Genomic DNA, 23,698 nt, shown 5'->3' on the forward strand with positions numbered 1-23,698 from the left:
TTATGTCTTATATATCATACCTTCAATTTTTTTTATTTAAAATTATCAAAATTTGATTTTTAATTATTAAATTTAAAAATTTAACATTCTATTAACAAATCATGTGATTTTACATCAACAAACTATAACTTAAATTCTAATGTCTGCTTAAATATGTCATGTGAAGCCTACAGCCTTGCTCTAGCCAAACTTTCTTGGTTTTTAATTTACTCCCAAATCATAATGCTATAGATTGATAAGAAATCTAATTAATTTTCTCATCCAAATTAATTTCTCTAAGCTTTAATTTGATTTTGTTTTGGTAACAAAAATTTTAACATTACTGTCATAGTAACATATTAGTATTATTCAAGGAAAGGCATCCTGGGGAACCAATTAAACTAATTTATATATAAAAAATAACAATGAAAAAGAATGGCAATTTATTTAATAATGATCATATTAGGGGGGCAATTTCCTTGTGCTTGTCCTTTTCAAATTTTAACCCTGTACATATATATTTATATAAAGCCAAAGAAGACCAGGTTCCAATGTTAGCAGCTAGAACCCTCTTCTTTCACCAGGAATGAAGGAGAATTCCCTGGTTTTTGTCTTCCTCTAGAGAGAGCAGATTCCTGATTTTATGTTCACCAAAAAACAAGCCTCCACTTTTTGTTAGAGCACCAACAACAAGAAAGGAAGAAAGAAACAATAGGATTTGGAGCCAAGGAAAAGGAAACAGACAAGCTTGTATATTATCACTATATCTTTCCTCTCAGTTTCAAATGTCAAATATCTCAGGTGATGACGGAAGCTTCTCTTCAGGAAACGCTGGAGAGGAAGTCCAGCCTCTTGAAGAGAAGCAGCAGAAACAACAGCTGCAAAATAACTTGACTAGCTCTGGTTCAGGACCTTCTGGTGCTTCTAACAGCAATGGTTCTACCACTCAACAGCCACAACAAGCAGTTAAGAAGAAAAGAAATTTACCAGGAACTCCAGGCAAATCCATTTACCCTTGAATCTTTCTTCTATGCTAAGTTTATCTAATTCAGGTGACATATATTTGATCTTATAAGATCAGGTAAGTTCCGATGAAATATTTAACTGATGTGGTTTTTAGATTTGATCCGTGATTTGAGTTAGATGCATGGCTCTGAGTTTTACATATTCTTCAATAGAAGCATGCATGTCAAGGTAGATTTGATCCAGTTAAGCAGCACAAAAGAACAAGATTTCTAATGGGGGTATCTTCCAAGAAATAAATAGCCTTTAGGAAGAAAAGATTAATTTCTAATTTGTTATATAAAAGGTTCAATTATTGCTATTAGTTTACAATAATTGCCAAGAACTGTTTGCTTGATTGCACTTTTTACTTCTCTTTTTGTTTTCTGACTGTGTTCTATTTGGTTATTGGCTCTTTGGGGTCCAACTGTCCTAGTAAGAATACAGAACTCTCTTGCTTAGATTACAAAAACAATTACTTAATTCTTTTTTAAAGGTAAATCTTCTACTACCTCATGCTCTCATTGAACAATTGGTAGTCTTTTGAAATAGTTGTATAATTGTTGCTCGAATTAGATCCAAATGCTGAAGTTATTGCTCTATCACCAACAACGCTTATGGCGACAAATCGATTCGTGTGTGAGATATGCAACAAAGGGTTCCAAAGGGACCAAAACCTTCAATTGCACCGAAGAGGTCACAATCTTCCCTGGAAGCTTAGGCAAAGGATAACCAGTGAGGTCAAGAAACGAGTCTACATATGCCCCGAGCCAACTTGTGTCCACCACAACTCGGCTCGTGCACTAGGGGATCTTACAGGAATAAAGAAGCATTTTAGCCGTAAGCATGGCGAGAAGAAGTGGAAATGCGACAAGTGCTCAAAGAAATATGCTGTGCAATCTGATTGGAAAGCTCATCAGAAGACCTGTGGTACTAGGGAATACAAATGTGATTGTGGAACCATCTTTTCAAGGTTTATATACTTTATATTAGAATTTTTAATCAAATTTAATGATTTGCATCCGCTTTCTGCATGAAGAACTGAAATTGATATATATATATATATATATATGTATGTATGTATATGGTATCCTTTACAAGGTACATAAATCTATATATATATATATATATATATATAAAATTCAGTGCAAGGTGTTCAATGATTATCTGATGATGACTCTAAAGTTTTGCATTGTTTTACATGGTAATTTCATAACTCTACAGCAAAACTGGATTTTATAAAATTTCTTGTTGGATGCAGGCTGTCTTGCATATATGTTTTAGATTATGCATTAATTATATCATCTCTAAGCTCTCCAAATAAAAGAAATGTTGGAAAATATTGGCCGACAATTGATAGGCTTTTTCATACTTTAGTTTTGACCCCATTTTTATTTATCATATTTCAAAATCTCTCTCTAGATCAAAAGTACTGTTTCTTATCAAAATTTTTATCCAATAACAAACCTAATTTGACCCCACTGCTTATTCTTTGTGCAGAAAAGACAGCTTCGTCACGCACAGAGCATTCTGTGACGCATTAGCTGAAGAAAACAACAAGGTAAACCAAGGACTAATGAACAACATCAACATGGGATCAAACTTACTAAACCAAATGCCAGAGCTCATGTCATCAATGCCAATGAGCAATGCCAACACATCTCTGGGAACATCTGACTTCAACAACATTGACCCGAAAAACTCGCTCAAATCCCTTCCCCAAGAGCTAGTGCCAATGCCGTTTAAGCCTATGAACATGGGTGGAGGCATGTTTTCAAGCAGCTCTGGCACTCTGTTTGGCAGCCAAGGAAGCATTTCCTCAGCTTCCTCTAGCCTACAACTTAGTTCAAATAACCCATCTGGCTTCAATTATTTACAAAACAGCAACAATGCTTGCCAAATTGACGGGTCGCCCCACGTGTCAGCCACAGCCTTGTTGCAGAAAGCAGCCCAAATGGGTGCAACTGCAAGTAATAGTATAAACTCTCCCATGATGCAAAAAAGCTTTCCTAGTAGCATGGCAGGTCCTGACCAGTCCATTAGACCAACATATTTTGGAGGAATGCAGCAGCAGAACACATCTTACGAACACTTTCCATCACAAACCGATCATTCAAGCATGGTTGGGATCAACGAGGGAGGGTTCTCTAACCCGCTCATGCAAAAAAGCCCCAATGAAATGGTCCAACTTTTCAATACTGTGGCAGGAAGCTCAGGAATGAATGATATGGGAATTTTCACTAACATGTTCATTAATGGAGCTGACCGAAACCAAGGCTTGATAAAGAACATGGAACATGAAGATTGTGGCAGTTCTAGCTTATTACAAGGGAGAACTCAGGCGATCGAAAGGAACCCACCAGGGCCAGCAATATTTGGAGCGAGCAATGGAGAAAATAACATGACGACTCTTGATTTCATGGGGATTGGAGTGTCAAGGCCAGTCAATTTGCATGAACAGCAGCATCAGCAACAAAGATTAGAATTGGAAGCAATAAGCCAACAAAGACTGCCAATGATAAACCCTTTTCAGCAACAGCTCTCACATGGGAATTCCGCTATTGCAAAGTCCATCTGGGATGTCTGAGAGCCACAGGTTTTTTTGTTACTTTTATCTGTCAGTTGTCCTTGGAAGATTTTCTTGCTCTTGTCTGTGACAATGCTGAGATGGCCACTCTGGCATTGGAAACCAAATGGGGCTCATGGGGTACACACCAACTTATCTATCTTCAAACAATGGGCCTGACTTTTTAAATTCATGATGACCCAGCGATAAGTGGGAGTAGACCTCGCGATTCGTAAATGAGAATCATAATTAAATATTAAAAATAATTTTTATATAATATTAAATAGTTAATTAAATGTTATAATTTAAAAATTAATAATTAAAATAATTTTTATATATTTATATTAAATTAAAATAAATATAAAAAATATATTAAATATGTTACATGTATATTTATATGATAAAATTAAATTAAATATGTAATTAATTGTGTTATGTGTTTAGACGTATTAATATATTAATAAGTATAAGATATAAATTATATTATATTAAAATTCGTATCGATATAAATAAATATAAAATATATTTTTTAAAATATATAATTTTTTATATTATATCATTATATTGTATTTAAAATTATCAAAATTAAGTAAGAGAACCACGTGTCGATCACGAAATAACCTAATCTCACTCTTCGAAGACATTTTTCTTCAAAGTTTAAAACAAACAACAAATATGAAACTCCGTTTCCTTTCCACAGCCAATTTGTACCGAGAAAAAAGAAACGCTGATACAGACACACTTGGTAAGTAATGTAATCCTAAAATGTAGAACCAGCTTGGGCCACTTTCCATGGAAAATGTTTTCCACATGAATATGAAAAATGATAAAAATAAATAAAAATTCAGCAGAGACTATCTGCTTTTACCCCATCTTTCAAGTCGTAGGAATCGTACATATTCATCATACCTAACATCCGCTTTTACCCTCCCCACCCCAATTAAAGACTATCATTTCCCAACTTTGTCCCACTAGATGGACTCACAATGCTATTGTTTATTTTCTATTTTTGAAGTCAATTTTTGGTGAAATTAATTGAATCCAATATTACATGCTACATCTGACTAGGAATCTTATGATACCTCACTCTCTTATCTTCAAATGAGTACTTATTGTTTGACCATTAATAATGAGACTATTAAAATTTGACTATTGATGACGAAAATTAAAATTTTATTATTTTACCAATGAATAACTTAATTATTAAATTAAAAATTCTTAATCCCTTTCTCCTCCTAGAATATGTTAAAAATATTCATTCTCTATAGTTAAGTTTCTATCATAAAATTAGAGATAATCTTGTTAAATGATTGAATTTTATAAAAAAAATGATAAAATACAAAAAATTATATTTATTAGATTGTACAACGTGAATAAAACCGTAAGTACCAAAAGCAACTATGCGAATGAAATAAACTCTGGTCAAATGAGAAGTGAAAAACAAGTGGGCTTAGACTAGGATGAAGCCGGAGCCCAGAATTTCAGGAGTCCTTCAAAGCCCAAATCAGCTATCTGCCCATTCTGGTGAACGCAGGGTTAGGCTCGTAATAAGGCTTGCCCCTTCTATCCTCTCTCACCAACGGGTTAAAAACCCTAACCCTAATTTAGATTTTCTATTTATACGCGATAGCGAAAGCCAACTTCGCAGCCGAAGCCAAATCTTCGGATTCGCTTTTTTATATAATTCAATCATCTTTTTTATCTCAATTTCCTAATCTTTACTCTTCCTCCCATAGGCACATCAGGTTCGGCGTTGATAAACTTTTGAAGCTTTGATTTTTTTTTTTTTTAATTTTCAATGATAAAAAAGGGGAGGCGGTGATGTTGAAAACTACCTATTTTATGAAGGGTTTTTCGCCCATTTTGTGATTAGAAAATCACCAATGGATCCTTCTGAGCCTTCTTCTCTCATTTTCTTCCCTCTCAACTCCAAACTTTAGTTTTTGATGAGAAAGAAAAATTGATAGGTTAATTTTGTTAGAGTCTGATTTAGAGCCATTGAGATGATGATATCCTTTTCTGAAAAATATAATGTCGACTAAAAAAAATCAGACTACAATTATCTGATCACTTGGCTCTCTATCTCCCTTTTTCTCTTTATTTTCGTGTCAAATTTGTTTTGCTTCTTTTTTCTCTCACTGTTTTGATAATATTTACTTTCATTTTCAAGGTTTTTCTTTTTTTAATATTATTTAATCCATTTTTTTTAATAAAAGACAATACATCTTTTAAGATAATTTTTTGTTTCATTTCGGACGAGTAGAAACGATAGGAAGAATAACAAAGATTTTATATCGCGTACATCACTTAGATGAACTTTAGATAGTCGCATAAAAAAGAATGAAGAAATGGAATATGAAAGAGAACACAAAAATAAATAAATAAATAATAAGGAATTGGATTTTATTCGTACTGTAGCTGTGTTGAGTTTGTTATTTCTATCTTTGAACTCTTCTACACCATATTTTTGGTGTATGAAATATTAACATTCTTTTTTAATGTAAAGAGAATAAAAAAAAAAAGAACGATAATGAAAGTTTTTTTACTGCATTATTTATTATTTTTATTACATTTAATTATAATAGATTCTTTGCTTATCAAAAAAATAGAAAAAATAAATAAATAAAGGATTTACTTTAAGATAACTAGTTAGATAAGTATGTATTATGTTAATTTATATCAATTAATTTGTAAAATAAATATTCATACAAATTAGTCATATGTCGAAAATCATATATGAACTGATGATACGAGGGTTTTCAATCCTTTGTTCTACCGAGTTATCTCGATCATTATTGATGGATTATCTTATAATACTGGATGATTTGGGTTTATGTCAATTAAAAATGAAAACAAAAACAATGAAAAAATATTAAATTAAAAGGAGAATTTCTTAGATATTTCAAAGGAAGATTTTGTAAATTTCAATATGAGTAATCATTCAAATAGGTATTCCTTTTTCAAAAATGTTGATTTGTACATATTTCATACATAAATATATATACGAGACAAGACTTTGTGACAAGAGAATAAAATTCTACTAGAACACGCTTGTAAAATGAAAAAAAATAGAATGAATGAGAAACATGAGAAACTTTAAATTACTAACAAAAAAAAGAAAAAGATAAAATAAATAGATAGCAAACCAGCTTTTTAAGGTTGGGGATAGAGGAACTTGAGAACAAAATTCAAATGTAAAACTTGGATTTTAATTTTTTTAAAAAAAGTATATAATAATAATCAGTTGAAAGTTGACTCAATTGAGTTTAAACAGCCACTTTTTTCAAGCTTTATGTAAGTCATCTTATTGAGATAAAAACATCTGGATTACTTGATACAATAAGAGGTTTATGCGTACTACTTACAATAAGAGGTTTATGCAGGGGTTACATAAGCGCTTTTTAGTAAATCAAATATTACTTATTAATTTCCCTGCTAAAGATGTATGGAAAACAATGTGTATAATTACGATTGGTACCGAAAACACCACAGGAAGAGAGTCCTGGTTTTTTGAACAATTGAAACTTTGCTATGTATACTTGAACTGCGGAATTGGACTTCCCAATCTTAGCTGAACATTGACATGAACAATGTTTGAAGCTGCATTCAGTATCTCCTTCTCTGCCTCCTTCCCCGCTTCCATAGCATCACTGTAATGAGGAAAGAAAAGAAATTGGTATTCGATATATATAAGGATATCAGTGGGTAAAGTAAAGTATTTCGCATCCTCAAGTCAATATTAATAGGAATGTCGACAGGTAAGGTAAAGCATTCTGCATCCTCATTTTTATATTTTTATATTATACTTATCATCATATTTACATTCAATAAATATTTTAAATTTATTCACATTCTTATCTCCGTAAATATTTAATGAATATGAGTACTCACCGTACCCTTCAGCGATTAAAAAAAATAAAAATAAAAATTTATTTTTAAAATTTTTTTTATCTTGTATATTTTGATTTTTTTATAAATACATATTAATATATTTTTCAATAAAAATATATTAATTTTAATTAATCTAATAAAATAATTTATATTTACTAAAAAATCTATTTACTAAATATATATAAAATATATATAAAGTACAAATACGAGGTGGATATTATATTATCCTTGTATCTAATAAAAATTTAAAATCATACACATACTCATACCCATCTTTGTAAATACAATATAATACACATTCTTATCCCCATTCAGATAAAAAGTCAAATTTCTCATTAGATACGAATAAGATTCATATCCCTATATATATGATAAACTTTATAAATACACCATATGATTAAAGCCAAAAAAAAGAATACCCCTAAAATTTAAAATATAACATTTAACTATTTTATGATTTATTACATTATTTTTTTACTCAAATCTATTACTTTTTTGTTTTTTTTTTTAAATTTTCTTTTTTTTCTTCATCTAAATTCATTCTTTCTCTCTCAAATCAAACTAATTCTCTCTCTGAAATCAAACAAAACCAAACATGTTAAATATTATTTGATTGTTACTTTTTTAAATATTGTTGTATAAATCAACTAGATCGAGGTTTAAATTCAATCGCCTATTATGAGATTCACATTTTTTTTTTTTTTATATAAAGCAAGTCATTCCATTAATTCTATAAACAGCCTCTTGGGTTACAATGCCTATTAGTTCCACTGGGCAAACATTAAGCCACTGTCAAGTCTCCACATTTTTCACTGCCATTTTAACCAACTTGTGCATCACCTCATTCGCTTCTCTCTGAACAGACATTGCCTTCCAGTTCTGAAACTTGGTTAGACTATATTGGACATCCATTATTTGGTTTCCAATTAAAGACAAATTATGTTCTTGTTGGTCAGTGATCTGGGCAATGATTCCTTGCGCGTCTTCCTCCAGCACAATGTTTGTCCATCCCGTGGCAAAAGCAAACTCACCTGCTTTTGAGATAGCAATTCCCTCTATTATTATTGCATCCCTAATTCCTGGTACAAGTATGGACACTGCTCCTAAGACCCTCCCCTAACAGTTCCTCCTACGTTCCTCTCTGTATTTAAAGCACCATCAAAGTTGATTTTTACCTCATGTTCAGCCAATGTCTTCCACTTTGCCTCTCGTCATATGATTTGAATTTAGAGAGAGAATTAATTTGATTTTAGGGAGCAAAAATAAATTTTTAGAGAGAGAATATAAATTTAGATGAAAAAAAAAGAAAAAGAAATTAAAAAATTAAAAAGAAACCGAAAAAATAACAGATTTTGGTAAAAAAACAATATAACAAATCATAAATTAGTTAAGTATCACGTATTAAATTTAGGGGATATTTTCATTTCAGCCTTTACCATAGGGTATATTTTTAAAATTAATCCACATATATATTGAACAAACCGCCAAAGGAAAAATGAAAGAGAGCTTGTACCGAATCCTGATATCCGGGGGCATGCTAACCTCAACTTCCAGTAATATCTTCCCTTGTAACATGTGATGAGTTATGCGTTCAACCATAAATTTCTGCAAAATTCATGTATTCAACAAAAAAATGTATTAAAAATGTTTTAAGAATAAAGTAGCAAGTTCTGCCCCAAGCAATAGTGTGGTGTTGGCTTGAATAACAGGCAAAAATAACAAGATGAAAACAAAATTCATGATTTCCCTTCCAACAATGGTTAAAGTTTAGATCTGGAGCTTTTTTTACCAAACCATATTTCAACTTGCTACTCCGACTTCAGTGCTTAACACCTTTATCCACAGCATAGTTTATTTATAATTGAGCCTACACTTAAAACACTCAACAAAATGAGAAGAGGTACCTCTGGAAACTTTGATGAAAATATGCAAGAAACAATTGCTTCAACATTTTCCTCCCTGGCAGAAATATTATTATTCCGTTCCTCGATTCTCTTCAAACTTTCTTTCTGGTCCATTACGTCGGGGGAGAACTCTATATATGCAGGATCTACACGTTCCAAAAGGTAAAAAGAAAGTTGATCAGAACAAAGACGCCGACAACTGGTGATGCAAAGACAGTTCTTGCATCAATTTTACAATCCAATAACCAGTAATCTCTTCAGCATGGTATCAGATATCTATGCCTAAAACCACAATATTATAAAGGGCAAAAAAAAAAAGTTAAATTAAATGCTAATCGCCATTAAAGTACATCTTAGCTCAGTATTTACACTGGCCAAAAATCACTTGCTCCAAGATCAATTGTTTCTCCATACCACAGGTTAAATTATCAAGCTGAAAATAGAATAAATGGTCCATGGAAGTCAGAAGAAATTATCAACAAAAGACAAATGATGTAATTACCTAGAGGGAAAGTTCTTTTCTTCTTTCCCTTAACAATCAGTTTTCTTTTAAAGATGGTCATCTTTCAACACAAAATAGTGAAATTACAGCTCTCATCTTAACAAATTTGTTGCAACCAATTCAGTGATGAAGTAACCAAGTAATGTACCTATGTGTATGAAAACTTCAGTCACTTCAGGGTGGGACTCATGAATTTGATGACGAATGTTTTCACCAATGCCATGTGCAGCACTAACACTAGAAAAGGGATTGACCTACATGTCAAAAATAAGGGGAAAATCACAAAGGGCATCAGGAAATCTCAAATAGGCAGTTTAACAGTCAAGCAAAAACACCAACAATATAAAGTACTAGTAGCAACAAACGCTATCCGACTATTTACGGTTAGCTATATGAATCACATTGTTTCATTCTGCTCTATTAAACATCATATCCTCAGCAAGCTTAACAAAAGTGAGGTAATTTTTTATACTTTCTAATCATATTCTCCTTGCGATTTTCACTGGCACTAGAAAATGTACCAAAAACTCACCACGATATGTACATCAAGGTATAGATTAGAACCAGCTCTCCTTGCTCTTAAACGATGGCATCCCTACAGACATTTGTTAAAAGAGTACTTAGGGAGACTGCCAAGAAAGGAAAAGGCATAACTTAATTGTATATTTCACCAGTAGTAACAAGCCAACAGATCACAATATCAAATACCAGGTGCATGTGTCACGGGTCGAGACTCAAGCTCCGAACCCGCGCGGCTCCGGGACCCGGGCATTCCCCCTTTCGGCGTCCCAGATCAGCCTTCTCGCCACGGTTCACACCCTTGTGAGGTATTGTCCGCTCTGGCCCCCTTGGCCTCACGGTTTTGTCCTACAAAAGGCGCCTCACAAGGCGGAGATGGTGTGAACCCTTTTATACCCCAGGGACCTTCCTATTATGTTCGATGTGGGATTCAGGACTCCCCCTTAGGTCCGTGACATTCTCCCGCACCCAACCTCGTGACGCCCTCGTCACGGAGGCCGGCCACCCTGCCTACCTCCCTCGAGGTGCTCGGCGTGGATCGGACGGTTTAGGGCTGGCTCTGATACCACTTGTCACGGGTCGAGACTCAAGCTCCGAACCCGCGCGGCTCCGGGACCCGGGCATTCACCCTTTCGGCGTCCCAGATCAGCCTTCTCGCCACGGTTCACACCCTTGTGAGGTATTGTCCGCTCTGGCCCCCTTGGCCTCACGGTTTTGTCCTACAAAAGGCGCCTCACAAGGCGGAGATGGTGTGAACCCTTTTATACCCCAGGGACCTTCCTATTATGTTCGATGTGGGATTCAGGACTCCCCCTTAGGTCCGTGACACATGCATCAAGATTGATGATCTCTATTATTGAGAAACTTATTTTAGGTTTAGTGCTTTAACTGGTCTTCATAAACAAAGAAGCAAACAAATTTTAGTAGTTACCTTGACACCTTCAACTAGCAGAATTGTTTGATTTATGGGCTCCAACTGTTCCGCAGGGATTGCAGCATCGACAAGTTCAAGAACACTACAAAGTTGGCCAAAAAAAACATGTCAACTATGGATTTTTTTTTTTTTTTATATAAGCAACAACCTATCTATAGGCTATAGCCGGGTCATATCAAACAACAAACTATTCTTAAATATTTGGTAGATATTACTGACAAACTTCCAACGAAACAAGACTTGTCATAGGGCTACAAACATGATCTTATGAGCCAACCAATTGTCACAACTTTATTAACATCATCAGACTCTTGTAATACAAAAATACAAGATCATAACTAAATTAAGCCTTGAAGAAACACCAATAAAACACGTGACCTACAAATCCACCAATCAAGAAGACATGAGCATGATAACTTGAACCTGCAACCCAAATACTGGCATTGAGAAAGTAAAAGAATAAATGCAAAAATTTTAGACCTAAAGCATAACATTATGTTTGCCTATTTTCATACCGATTGATAACATTGAAATTTTAGACCTTAAACATCAGGTATGTTTGACTATTTCCATACTCATTGATGCAATTTGAATTTTGACCTTTTGAATTGCCGAACAGCTACAATCACTTTGAAAAATTACAAATCTAAAATGACACCAAGATAAAGCATACAATAAGAGAAAGGGAGCATATATAAATGACAACAAGCAATGCACCTCTGATATCCAGTTTCCAGTCCAGCTTTTAGAATCATTCCTGAGACAACCAGTCCAGCAAGAGGATCTAAAAACTTTACTCCAAGAATAGTGCCTCCTGGATCATTGGACAAGGCATGAGGTCATTGATTGTTCACTTAAATAAAATTCAATTTAAGGAAATCCGCAGAAAAGATTTAAACATTGTACAGGGTAGGGACAGGGAAGGAAGGTGGAAACCAGATTAGTATGTAATTTATAATTCAGACTTCAAACAATCAAGCACAGTGAAGTTTTAATTTCACTTGCATGAAGTACAACTACCAACCACCCCCAACAAGATAGAATGAGAGTGAGAGAGAGATTTTCAAAGAAAAAGGGGCATAAAGGATGCCATTAAAATTGCAGTAATTTATAGATACAATTGTATGATGAAGAAATTAGAAAATGTTTTAATCAAGAAAAAAAATATATTCCTAGTTAGCATAACTTGAATGTGCGAATTCATTTAGAAGAGAGCCAATTAGACAAATTCTAAGCTAACAATGTAAGGGCAAAGAACAAGCCAGATGCTAAAGCCACTAACATTAATTAGCAATCCTCAAACCAAAAGCAATGATATCCATTTTGCATTGCTTACCAGCTCATAACTAACTCAGCTAGGCATTACCCAAAATCACACAGGATAAAATAGAAAACCACCAAAGAGAAGTCTTACCAACCCCAATAAGTGCAACTACAGATGAAATTGCATCTGCACGGTGATGCCATGCATTTGCTTTCATCAGTCCACTGCCTTGCCTTTCCGCACCTCTTTTTGTTATCCAGTAAAGCCTACATGTCAACATATAGATATTAATATTTGGAGAAGCAATCACACATGAAACAAAGAAAAAAAGCAGAGATATTATCGAGAAAGAAATGAGAGTAGAACAGGCAAAAAAGAAGCTCAATACCCTTCTTTAACACATATTGCTACAATGGTCACATTCAACGCTAGTATAGGGTGATGCATATCAATTCCAAGATGATGGCTCTGCCCGTAAGCCAATGAATGATTATTAACTACTGCAGGAGCAGTGGACCACAACCCCTGTACACAAAGAAGGTTGACTTATTGTAAGGTCCAAACCAGTTTCATTCAAATATAACCATTTTTCTCAGTCATGTATATCTCGATTTTTAGGACATTTTTTTATATTGAAATTTATTTTACTCTTATTCTCTTTAAATCAGAAGAAATAGGAAGAAAGACAAAAGTGGTCATACAATTAGGATTTCTAAAGCATGCCAAGCAATACCACCAGCAGTTGCCAAAAGCATACAGGAAATTCCCAAGGCCCCAATGGTCTCAAACTTACCATGTCCTAACCATAAAACAAGGAAATTTAGGAAACCAAATAAATTATTATTAAAAAAACTCTTAAAAGCATAATTAACATTCAATAATACGAGCAAAATTAAGACAATGGAGTAGAGTGTAGGTACAATCATAAGTAACCATATGGGTGTTCTTCGTCTTTGGGAGCCTTTGCAGCTTTAAACGTCCATAAAGCAACCCCACTAAGAACCTACAAACAAAAATGGAGGAAAATTAATTGCTTGACTTCCAAGTTTTAACTAATAAAGTCTTACAAGACTATGTTTTTACCACGTCAGAAATTGAATGGGCGGCGTCAGCAATGATAGCGGTGCTTCCGGATAAATACCCAGTCAAAGCTTTAGCAGTAGCTAAACCGATATCCGCTCCCAGACCCAACTGGAATATTTTTTCTCCTTCCTTTGTTACGTTATGGTGGTGATCATGAGAATGACCCAAATGCCACCGTCTTGGGATGTTGTAATTGGGGTTATCAGAGAAGACCGGGCGATGGTAAACTTGGAAATGGGGATTGAGAGACTGGATCATAATGGGATCGGGGCAGAGATTTTTGGGTGAAGACCGTCTTGAGAGGTAGGATCGGCACATGGGATTTAGAAATTGGAACCTGAATCCCATTCTTGTTTCAGAGCTCTTGCTCAGAAATTGTGATAAATAAAAAATTGAATCATGCAACCTGGCTGGTGTTTGAGTTTGGGTAGCTACTCTAACAGAACAAGTTGCGACAGTATCCAAGGACCGGAACTTCGTCAGAACAAGGCAACACAGTCGAAATCTGCTGCTTAGAAGGTTATGATAAAACCCATTCAAATCTATATTCACCTTGTTTGCCAGCGTTCGGTGCACGCAACCTTCGTGTTACTTATGGGCTAAAATGGCAACACGGGCCAGAACGAGATTTTCTGTGGGTTTATTTTTGGGCTAGCTAGTCTTGGTTCACATTCATAATTAATAGCCGAGTTTCGGTTTCATAATTTATAGCCTAGTTTCAGTTTTTCTTTTTCACCATGTTTATTTTTTCTCCCCTTTTTTTTTTCTTTTACTTTAGCAGAATAATAGCATGCCATTCAAATTAAAATGCTATTTTATTCTAGAAATAGTGCAGATTTTCTCCTTTTTTTTTTTATAAAATCGGGTGCCATAAATATTTTTAAAGTATAGAATCTAGTACAGGTGATTGTTCTCAAGTCATCCAGCAAGGCCCAAAACAAGTCCATTCACAATCAAAAGGAAGGGTCCATTTACTATTGCGATTAAACGACTTTTTGCTCTAGATAAACCGTAATTTAAGATTTTGAGTCCAAATTGGCCCAGTCCAATCCACCGTTAAACTGTTAGTCCATGGGGTATGAGATAGAGAAACACAAAGGGCAACTCCTCACAAGTTTGTATTCCTTTCTTTGAATGTGCTTGTCAAATTGAATACCAAGCACAAAGCCTGGAAAATCCAGAAAGCCGCAATTAGTATTTGTAGTGTCCAGTGAACATAACGTTCCGGTATTGCCTTCCATTTTCCACCTTTACCCACCAAAGAATTTTATTACTATAGAAAACTCACTGTGTACAGGCCGGCATCCCCAACCCAAGGCAAAAATTGCCGGCAAGTCTCGTCATCTTCTGTCACGCCATCTTCTATTTCCCTGTCTGTTCTGGTCCCTGTACCCAGGAGAATTCCCTAGCCATGACCTGTCAGGTCTATAACTCCACCCGGAATTCATTCTGGCTTCCAGGTAGTTCCTTCCTGGCACATACTCCGAAGACCTATTTGGACTATTCTCTGGACTCCATGACTCAAAACATTCATTGCCCACATACTCATTCCCTTCTAGTGGAGGACCTGATCGCAACTGAGGCTGCACAAATCCTCCAAACGATGCATTATAATTGTTTTGATTAGCCTGAGAATGAGGATTAGAAGCCAAACTCTGCCTGGCTCTCCAAGGATCAGACATCGGACCTATGTTATCCACTGGGGGTCTAGATGAATATAAATGAGTTTGCAGAGGAGGATCATATACATGGGGTGGTTGTGGCCGTAGCTGTGGTTGCGGCCGTGACAGTGTTGGCATCAAGGGAGACAGAGAAAATGAAGAGTGCATTTTTTCTGGTACATTTGGTGTTATGGAGATTGTTGCACGCTTCACATTACTCATGGTTTCAACCCGCAATGAAGGACCAGCTGCAGCTAATAAATTTGTTAAAGAGTTAACAGGGGGTGGATTTTGCATGGTTGAGGCTACGTCGGAAGCTGGTGGTTGTATAGCAGGATAATTAGACGGGAGACCACGGTGTGAAAAAGCAACATTAGGAGATTGCTTTTCAGGAATGATGGCATTTGATTGAGGCAACAACTGTGCCATGGCTGCTGCAATCTGTTGAGCTAATGAAGGGCCATTTGCTTCTTGTTGTAGCGCCGCCATGCTGGTAGCAGGAAGCCTTTCCGCAACAGGAGTGGCCGTGCCAACTCCAAGAGAAGCCTGAACAACTCTGTTTCTCTTTGGACTTTGCTGTGAAAAAGGGTTCCTGACTGTCTCCGGTCTCCATTCACTCTGCACATTAAACAAAAAATACAATCAAGATAAAATGAAATGACAGCGATAATCAGTCTAAATCAGACATTTTTTATACTTAAACAAGCTACCAAAGTTAGTTCATAATAGCGATAGCCGTCATTATCATACTTTAAAAAGTACAACAATACTATACTCTATAATTTTAAAAACATAGCAATGATGATGAGGGTCCACATATATCGTTGCTTAAGCCACGGTCAACAGTTTTATACATGCAGGCAGTGAAAGGGTCTTGTAAAAATGAACCCACATGGCCTAATAAACCTGTTCTATCCTTTGCCACGTTTTCCCTTCTGGTTAACTGATGAAGATAGCCATCGATAGTTGACTTGAACCATTGCTCTCTCCCATGTGGGCATGCTCCCATCTAAACATCAAATTGGTTGCAATTTTTCTATTGCAGGCCTCACTTTTAACCTTATTTCTACCCGGTTTATTTTAATTCTTTTCAGTGAATGCGGATTCCTATATGTAGTTTTTCTTTTTAATTATGTGTGCAATATGGATCAAGGGACAGCAACGAGGAGATAACAGATGGCACCGCCCACCCCTGAGAAACTGAAAATAAATTCTTGGTAGAAGCCTATATCACGCACCGTTCCAGGATTGCTCGATGGCGTTGGGGATGGAAGAGACACTTCAACCTTCTCTTCCAGTTTTTTACCAGTATCGTTTGAATTACCAGCCTTAATCATGTCTAACAGCTTCACTGTTTCTTCACTTGTCAGGTTACCAGCTTGGCCAGAAGTCAAGGCAAAAACCAAAGCCGGGTTTTTCAGAAGTACAGCTAACAACTCAAGATCTGGTTCAGCTGCAACGCCACCACCAATTTGGGAGGAAGGTACCAAAGTATCTGTACTATTTACATGTTCACCCAGCGCAACCTGTGTTTCTATACGGTCAGTTTCAGGTGGTTGTTCAGTTGGGATTTCTGGGATCAGTGTGTCATCATAGTCCATTTCTCTGTCCCATGGTTCCTTGGGGTTAGATGTTATCTCCTGGTTTGAGTAATAGAAAGTTTCCCTCTCTCTACAATTTCTGTTTTTCTGCACATCAACCTCTTTGCTACTCTCACCAGCACCAACTCTCCAAAGGTCGTTGAGTTTTACTTCTGCATAAAAGAAAATGACTTAAACAGTCTAAAACCCGCAGATAAATTAAAATAAGTGAAATGATTAAATTTAAAAAAAAAAGAATATCTACCTAAAATGCTTAGAGAGAGTAATAGAAGGAAGATCAAAATAGTTAGAAAGTTTTAGCTATACGATTTGATTGCTTGCCTTATAGTCACAGACTGCCTTGCCTACCACTGAAGAAGGTTGCTATATTATCGTGGTTGGAACGGTGGCTAGGGGGAGAAAAAAATCATAAAAAATGATGAGATGAAGAAGACATGTCCTTGAAAGGTACTGCACTCAGTGAAAATCAGCAACTAAGTAAAAGTCAAAAGTTCAACAAAAAATCCCTGCCAACCTCAACTTATCTGACAATTCCATTATAACTGAAAATTGGCCTTAGTTCAACAGTCATTAAGCTGGATCAAAAACGAAAAAAGGAGCTGGTTCTGTTACTGAGTCCGGCTTAAAAATAAAGAAAACATTTCAGGCAGATTGGAGAGAACTGTGTTTAATTATTATTATTTCAACAAGAATTTACTGGCAAAAAGCAAAGCACGTCAATGCAATTTGGAAAGGCTTTAAGCTCATTATAAGAAAAATCCACAACCGTTGTTTTGTGGCTTCATAAATCTGTGATATCATCAAGCCTCATTGGTCAATTTTGCTAATGTAAATAATACCACTTCAGAACACTCCAAAAATTTGGTTCCAAAATCATGACAAAATTTACTTTGACCAAATTTTAATCCAAATGTGCTCTCAAAACACTTTGATCCAGAGAAATTTCAATTTCAATTTCTTAGCATCCAGATCTCAAATTGAAAAAATAAAAGAAAAACCCTTATTGCCATCAGTGTGATAATTACACCTTGGAATCACTGGTCAAGTGGTCATTCAAGGTTGAAGCTTCATAAGGCTTCAATCAAACTCAATTGAGAAATTCTTTTTAAGAATTATATTAAATGATTGAACCTTTATTGGTGTAACTACAGCGTCTAGGCAGTATCTGCCCCGTATCAAGGCACACTGATTCAAACAGCCAGCCTGATCCTACTGAAACAATACTGTCCTCCATTGTCTGATAATTAAAACCTTCTACTAGAGATTATGATATTCGGACTAACCACTAATGTTAGCAAAAACTTCATTATCCGAATAAGAATTTTTGTCTACCAAGACTAGTTGTCACCAAATTTTTAAACTAATGGTTTTCATTTTCTCCGCTAAACTTTTTGGATGTACAATTCACCAGCACCTTTATTTTTATGGTTATGGGCCGCTAGGCACTTTACTAAGCTATTGCAAGCACATTCCCCATTTTGGTGCACACATAAAAAAAAAATCAAGTGTAGAACAAACTTTTGCAATAGACCAAAAATCAAATACATTCTGTCAACGTTAATCCTAATATTTTTAACACGAGGATATTTCCAACAGTACAATTATTATATACAATTATTATAAATATCATCACATATCAAGAGAAATATTTGTAACAACTTTTTTATTTTCAATATTTTTGGAAAGGGGTGATGCAAAACTAAAATTTGCAGGCTGTTAACTATTCCTATTGGGGGAAAAAAAAAGGTAGAAAAGGAAAAAGATTGTGGGCGATGGGATGAGGATGAAAGGAAGTAGGAGTCCATGGTTGCAAAGATACAATTGAGTCTTCATCGATGATAATTGTAGAAGTTACTTAAGGAGCACTCACTACCATCTAAAATTCAGGGTGTTAACAGAATGCAGAAGGTACCGATGAAAAAAAACACTAATAGCAAATTTACCTGGTGGTGTGTGCCATGGGATTTTGACCTTCTGGCATTTCTCCCATGGGGACTCCTTTGAATCCATAGTCTGTTTTGGATCAAGAGAATTTTCCAGCCTGTTAGAAGTTTTGGGGGGAATTACAGGTTTCTTTTGTTCTTCAGCAGGCCAAGAGGGCACATTAGAAACTGGTGGGGATAAGTTAGCCTGATAAGTTGAAGGTTTGTTGAAACCTTCACTCTTTGCTTCATTCATTCCATTAGACGAGCCAGTTTTCCCATGTTTACTCTGCATATATAAAGCACGCATTTTTGCTTTTTGGATATCATCAGCAGACATAGGGCGACTTTGACTAATAGGTACTGTTCTAGTCTGCGAGCTTTTGCCAGCCAATTTTTGCCCTGGCTGTTCCACTAACTGAACCTTCCTGCGTTCTCTGCTATCTGGACTAGCTAAGGCACTGTGCTACTCTTGAATGGAACTATTAAAAGGAACTATACAATTGCACATATATCATCTTGCATGTTATAAAGCGATTAAGATAGAGAATGGTAAATCAGAAGAATAGATAGGCAAGAAGTTCAAGCAAATGGATCATGACTAGCAAGCAGGAAAGAAATCAATAAAATTAATAATTCCCATATTCAAACCCTCCCCCTCCCCCCCCCCCCAAAAAAAAAGGTCCAAACCCTAAGTCAGGATAAGATACAATCAATCTCCCATACAAACAAGAAATCCAAACTCTAACTGGTGAAAAAAAAAAAAGATGCCGAGCATACATCTTTTAACTTATATGAATAGCAATGAACATGTCTAATGTGCATGACTTCATATGATAAAATACTTGATAGGTATAATAAAGAAATGACCAAAAGGTACTACAAAGTATACATTAAGAGTTAAAACTGATAAGATACCTTGTTCCTTAACAAATGGTTTTCCTTTTTTTATTTGGATGGTTTACAAGGTAAAAGAAATAAATAAATCACCCTAACCTGCTCAAAAAATAAATAACGAAGAGCGAAGAGAGAGGAAACAGGGAGGTTGATAAACACAACCAAACAATGACAAGGATACGGGAACCAGATACACCAAGGATGTTCTTCTTCGTGGAATCATCAGTGGATGCCGGCAGCAGTTTCAGAACTTGTGAAGACTCCAATTTCCTGAACAATTCACCTATACTTATTATCTCCACAATTACAAAATACTAAGAATGCCAACCAGGGATATAAACATCAGTTAACAAATATAAATATCCACACCTGAGATTAGAGGTAGCAAGAACCCCTTCCTGGAAGACCATTAACATTAATTAGAAAACACTAAACAGAGAGCCATTTTAACATAATTTTATTTGATTTTTGTGTGTAGTATTCTTACAGAATTGTCAACATTTGATTGCCATGAATCATCACCCATAATTTCACTGATACTGCAGAGCCAAAGAACAATAATAAGAAATCAATTGAGAGAAAATCAAGCAAATATAGGAGGCAAAGATGTAAACTTGCCTCTGCTTCAGTAACATCTCATTCTGTGCTGCAGCGGAGGATCTCAAACCATTTGGTTTCTTTGCAGCTTGGCTTCTTGCTAACATTTTGCTCCACCGTGATATTAAAAGCCTTGACCTGTTTGATATGTCTGATCTTCAAATCAGATAAATGAGATTCAAGCACCACAAAGCATACATATAATACACCTAAGCACAAAAATTATTTTCATCATAAATGATGGGTATTTACAAGTGATTTTTATCACATGTTAGAGCAGAGCATTTTCATAGCCACTACATATCAGTTAATGACCAATAAGAAACAGTATATCCACTCTAATTTGCCATAATGATTTCCATTTCCTCTCTGACATTACAGAGGATATAGTCAGAAACCAAAAGCAACCATTAAAATAGACTCCAAAAACAAAGCATTTATATTATACCAGAAAAATTAACACAATCATATAGAAATAAGAACACTTTCAATAGGGCCATAAATCATTATTGCATCTGACACATTGATTAGAAATCTGAGATAATGATCCAACCAAACTGAGCCAAGCACAAGAATGAAATATGGAGATAAGAAAAGGCACAAGAAGAATTAAATTCAAACCAACAAATGCATACCTGAAAATCTGTACAAACGCAGCTTGTTAACACTTTGCAATATGGCTGACATATGTTCAGGGAGAGCTTTTTGTAAAGGTAAATGACAAAGAACCTACATTCCAGATAATAACTATAATCTTGGTAAAGTTAGAAGTACAGGACCATAAATCATCTGAATAGAACCTATTTAAACCTTGAGGATAATAAAGAGAACAGTTGTTTGTTCTTCAACAGCTGCTTGACTCAACCACGTTGCTAAAATCATCACACCACCTTTATTTAAAAACCTGCAAGATAAAAAGACAATACTGAATCAAATAAAACAAAAAGCAGTATGCCTATTTTTAAGTGTATTAAGTTTCCTCAAAGAGTACCAATATAGTACTGAAGGATTTTGTATCTGCAAGATCCACTCCATCAGTTTCACTTGCCCAGAAAAAGTTTCTTCTTTCCGCATCTTACTGAATATATTTTCAACAAAATGTTTATCCAGCTCGTCTATACCAGAAAGAGCATCATCCTGTGCTGAGCACGATGGGGCTTCTTTGGCATTAACAGGGCCAACAGAATTTAAGGGAACTGGCTCAACAGGTATCATGGCATCAGACCCAGTTGGAACCACCCCTTCTGTTTCTTTACATGCATTAGATCTTAGACCTTTCTCCTTTGACAGCCGAACTTGCTTTCTCACTCTAGTGCGTTGGCTAGCAAAAAAATCACGCACCTGCAAATTAACAGGGAATGAATCTAAATCACTTTCTGGGAGACAGTATGATTGGAAACAATGTTATGTTGATAGACAATAAGAAGTTAAAGAAGATAATTGAATTTAAAATAGTTCTAAAAGATGATCCATTAACATAACTGCAGACCCATTTCTTAATATCTTATAAATCATTGACCCAAGGAAATGGACACAATTTAGTGTCAAAATAAAAAAAGAAATAAATCATTAAATAAATACCTGTGTGACTTTAACACCTAATAGAGCACTAATCTCACGGGATTCTTTCTTACTAATTGCATCTTTAATGGAAAAAACAGCTTGCATATACGTTACGGCCTTAGGATTTAGCAAATCTCTAGGTCGTTTTCCTGAAAAACATATTTGATATTAAGTTAGACAGTAATTTAATAAACCACCATTCTGATTCATAAAATATCTCCCATTCTACATTAGGAAATAGTTAGCACATCAGTAAACACGAAAGAAAACACTTGGTGGCAACAATCTCAAAATAATTACATAATTATAGCCATACTTCCATTAAGAAATACTAATTTAGCTCCTAACGGCATCTTAAGTGACCCCAAAAAGCAATTTTAGCAGACACTCACCAATTTTTATTGACAAAGCACCAGCTGCCTGCAAAACGGTAAATATAATAAAACTTTTAATTCTTAGAGTTCAGGGTTTCTTTTTTTTTTTTTTTTGTCAACTTTGAGCAAAGAGAGAAAGAAACTGAATTTCGGAATGACGAACCATTTCCTGAGCGAGAGGGTTGACGCCGGTGAGTTTGCATTGTGTAACGACGACTTTTTGAAGTTGATCGATCTGGCCGTGGAAGAGCTCCCTCTGAGTGTCTATAAACTTTTGAAGCGATTCCACGGTGCTCCCAATCTCTAGCTCCGCCAAATTCCCCTTCAAAACGTTCATCGCCGAGACTCCAGATTGACAACTCTGAGCTGCACGCACCAGATCGATGCCTACCTCGCATTGGAGTTCAGTGCATAAGTAATTAGGAGACCAACAATAATTAAAAAAGGCCAAATTTTGTTGTTTATTGGACAGAAAACGAATGATTAGGGTTAGGGTTTGGCAATTAGAGGAAGAAAGTCGAATCGGAAAGATATGGGGAGAGAGAGCAGCAGCAGCGGCAGCAGCGGCAACTAATATGGGATACAGACCGGGTAGGATATCAAGGCCCAAACTAACGCTTTCTAGGCATCAACCACGCGCTCTAATTACTCTGGACGCGCGTATGTCGGACTAGGGCCATTTTTATATTTGGGATAATTTCTAATATATCTTAATTTAAAAACTTTTTAATGTATATTTTGAATTATAAATTTATTAATTAATATAATATTAATATTTATTTGTTACGTGTTATTATTTAAAATTAATAATATTATTAATAAATATTATATTAATTAATAATTTTATAATTTAAATATTATATTAAATTTTTTTAAAATTTATGTATTAAATTAAATATTTTATAATAATTCAATGATGTTAATATTTATTATTGACTCAAAATATACTAGGTTTGTAAAAAATGCACCAAAGGAAATTTGTATTTATCAACTACTCCATAAAATAACATGACTTACTTGGGATATTTTTATTAAAATATTAATTTTTCATTGCTTTCAAATATATATTTTAATGTATTTTTTATAAAAAAATATTATATCATGTGAATGAAATTTTTCACAAAAGTTAAGATACATAAATACAAAATAAGAGTGTAATCGAGTCAAGCCAACATTATGCACGTGTTTAAATTTGATTAAAAAATTTAAATTCGATTAAATTTTATATTTTAGATTAAAACTTAACATGAAATAAAACTAAAGTTAAACTTGAATTTATTTGATTAGTTTTAATATCTGGTAAAAATATACAAATTAGATTTACATGATTGGTAATAAAATCTCAATTTAATTATTCAAGACAACAACACTTAATAAATTAATTAAAAAAATGCTTGACAAATTAAATCTAAATAATAAAATCCAAATAAAAATTAAGC

At 34.9% G+C, this 23,698-nt stretch overlaps 3 protein-coding genes and 2 non-coding genes across 11 annotated transcripts; 3 read left to right on the top strand and 2 right to left on the bottom strand.

Moving 5' to 3' along the window:
- The first annotated feature begins 522 nt into the window (after window positions 1–522).
- On the top strand, window positions 523–3,733 carry LOC111314149 (zinc finger protein GAI-ASSOCIATED FACTOR 1-like). Its single transcript, XM_089752988.1, has 3 exons — window positions 523–978; window positions 1,558–1,954; window positions 2,482–3,733. Exons 1-3 carry the CDS (start codon window positions 765–767, stop codon window positions 3,566–3,568), a joined length of 1,698 nt encoding a protein of 565 aa, XP_089609114.1. The 5' UTR covers window positions 523–764; the 3' UTR covers window positions 3,569–3,733.
- Window positions 3,734–5,356: 1,623 nt separating this feature from the next.
- On the top strand, window positions 5,357–5,452 carry LOC149512122 (small nucleolar RNA R41). Its single transcript, XR_016332979.1, has one exon. It is a non-coding gene; the product is annotated as a small nucleolar RNA R41 (small nucleolar RNA).
- Window positions 5,453–5,543: 91 nt separating this feature from the next.
- On the top strand, window positions 5,544–5,620 carry LOC149512123 (small nucleolar RNA Z155). Its single transcript, XR_016332980.1, has one exon. It is a non-coding gene; the product is annotated as a small nucleolar RNA Z155 (small nucleolar RNA).
- A 1,187-nt stretch (window positions 5,621–6,807) lies between these two features.
- LOC111314152 (metal tolerance protein C1-like) lies at window positions 6,808–14,158 on the bottom strand. 6 transcript variants are annotated; one of them, XM_089752833.1, is made up of 12 exons: window positions 13,645–14,158; window positions 13,495–13,564; window positions 13,263–13,360; window positions 12,950–13,086; window positions 12,712–12,827; window positions 12,015–12,111; window positions 11,295–11,379; window positions 10,377–10,439; window positions 9,993–10,098; window positions 9,343–9,488; window positions 8,981–9,043; window positions 6,808–7,197 (listed from the first exon to the last, which is right to left on the bottom strand). In XM_089752833.1, the coding sequence occupies exons 1-12, from the start codon at window positions 13,990–13,992 to the stop codon at window positions 7,195–7,197; spliced, it is 1,332 nt and encodes a 443-aa protein (XP_089608959.1). In that variant the 5' UTR covers window positions 13,993–14,158; the 3' UTR covers window positions 6,808–7,194. The 6 variants fall into 6 exon arrangements, with proteins under 6 accessions (XP_089608959.1, XP_022770954.2, XP_089608956.1 ...); XM_022915219.2 differs by having other exon boundaries at window positions 8,952–9,043; XM_089752832.1 differs by lacking the exon at window positions 6,808–7,197 and adding an exon at window positions 8,144–8,469 and having other exon boundaries at window positions 8,952–9,043.
- Window positions 14,159–14,530: 372 nt separating this feature from the next.
- On the bottom strand, window positions 14,531–22,827 carry LOC149512124 (homeobox protein LUMINIDEPENDENS-like). Of its 2 annotated transcripts, XM_089752828.1 has the most exons (13): window positions 22,423–22,827; window positions 22,278–22,305; window positions 21,904–22,034; window positions 21,314–21,663; window positions 21,133–21,226; window positions 20,958–21,051; window positions 20,344–20,473; window positions 20,213–20,264; window positions 20,095–20,123; window positions 19,907–19,995; window positions 18,850–19,272; window positions 16,544–17,058; window positions 14,531–15,923 (listed from the first exon to the last, which is right to left on the bottom strand). In XM_089752828.1, exons 1-13 carry the CDS (start codon window positions 22,594–22,596, stop codon window positions 14,985–14,987), a joined length of 3,048 nt encoding a protein of 1,015 aa, XP_089608954.1. In that variant the 5' UTR covers window positions 22,597–22,827; the 3' UTR covers window positions 14,531–14,984. The 2 variants fall into 2 exon arrangements, with proteins under 2 accessions (XP_089608954.1, XP_089608953.1); XM_089752827.1 differs by lacking the exon at window positions 22,278–22,305.
- Window positions 22,828–23,698: the final 871 nt, after the last annotated feature.

Source organism: Durio zibethinus, chromosome 23, assembly GCF_047325235.1.
Source record: "Durio zibethinus cultivar Kanyao isolate XHJ-2024 chromosome 23, ASM4732523v1, whole genome shotgun sequence".
NCBI lineage: Eukaryota > Viridiplantae > Streptophyta > Magnoliopsida > Malvales > Malvaceae > Durio > Durio zibethinus.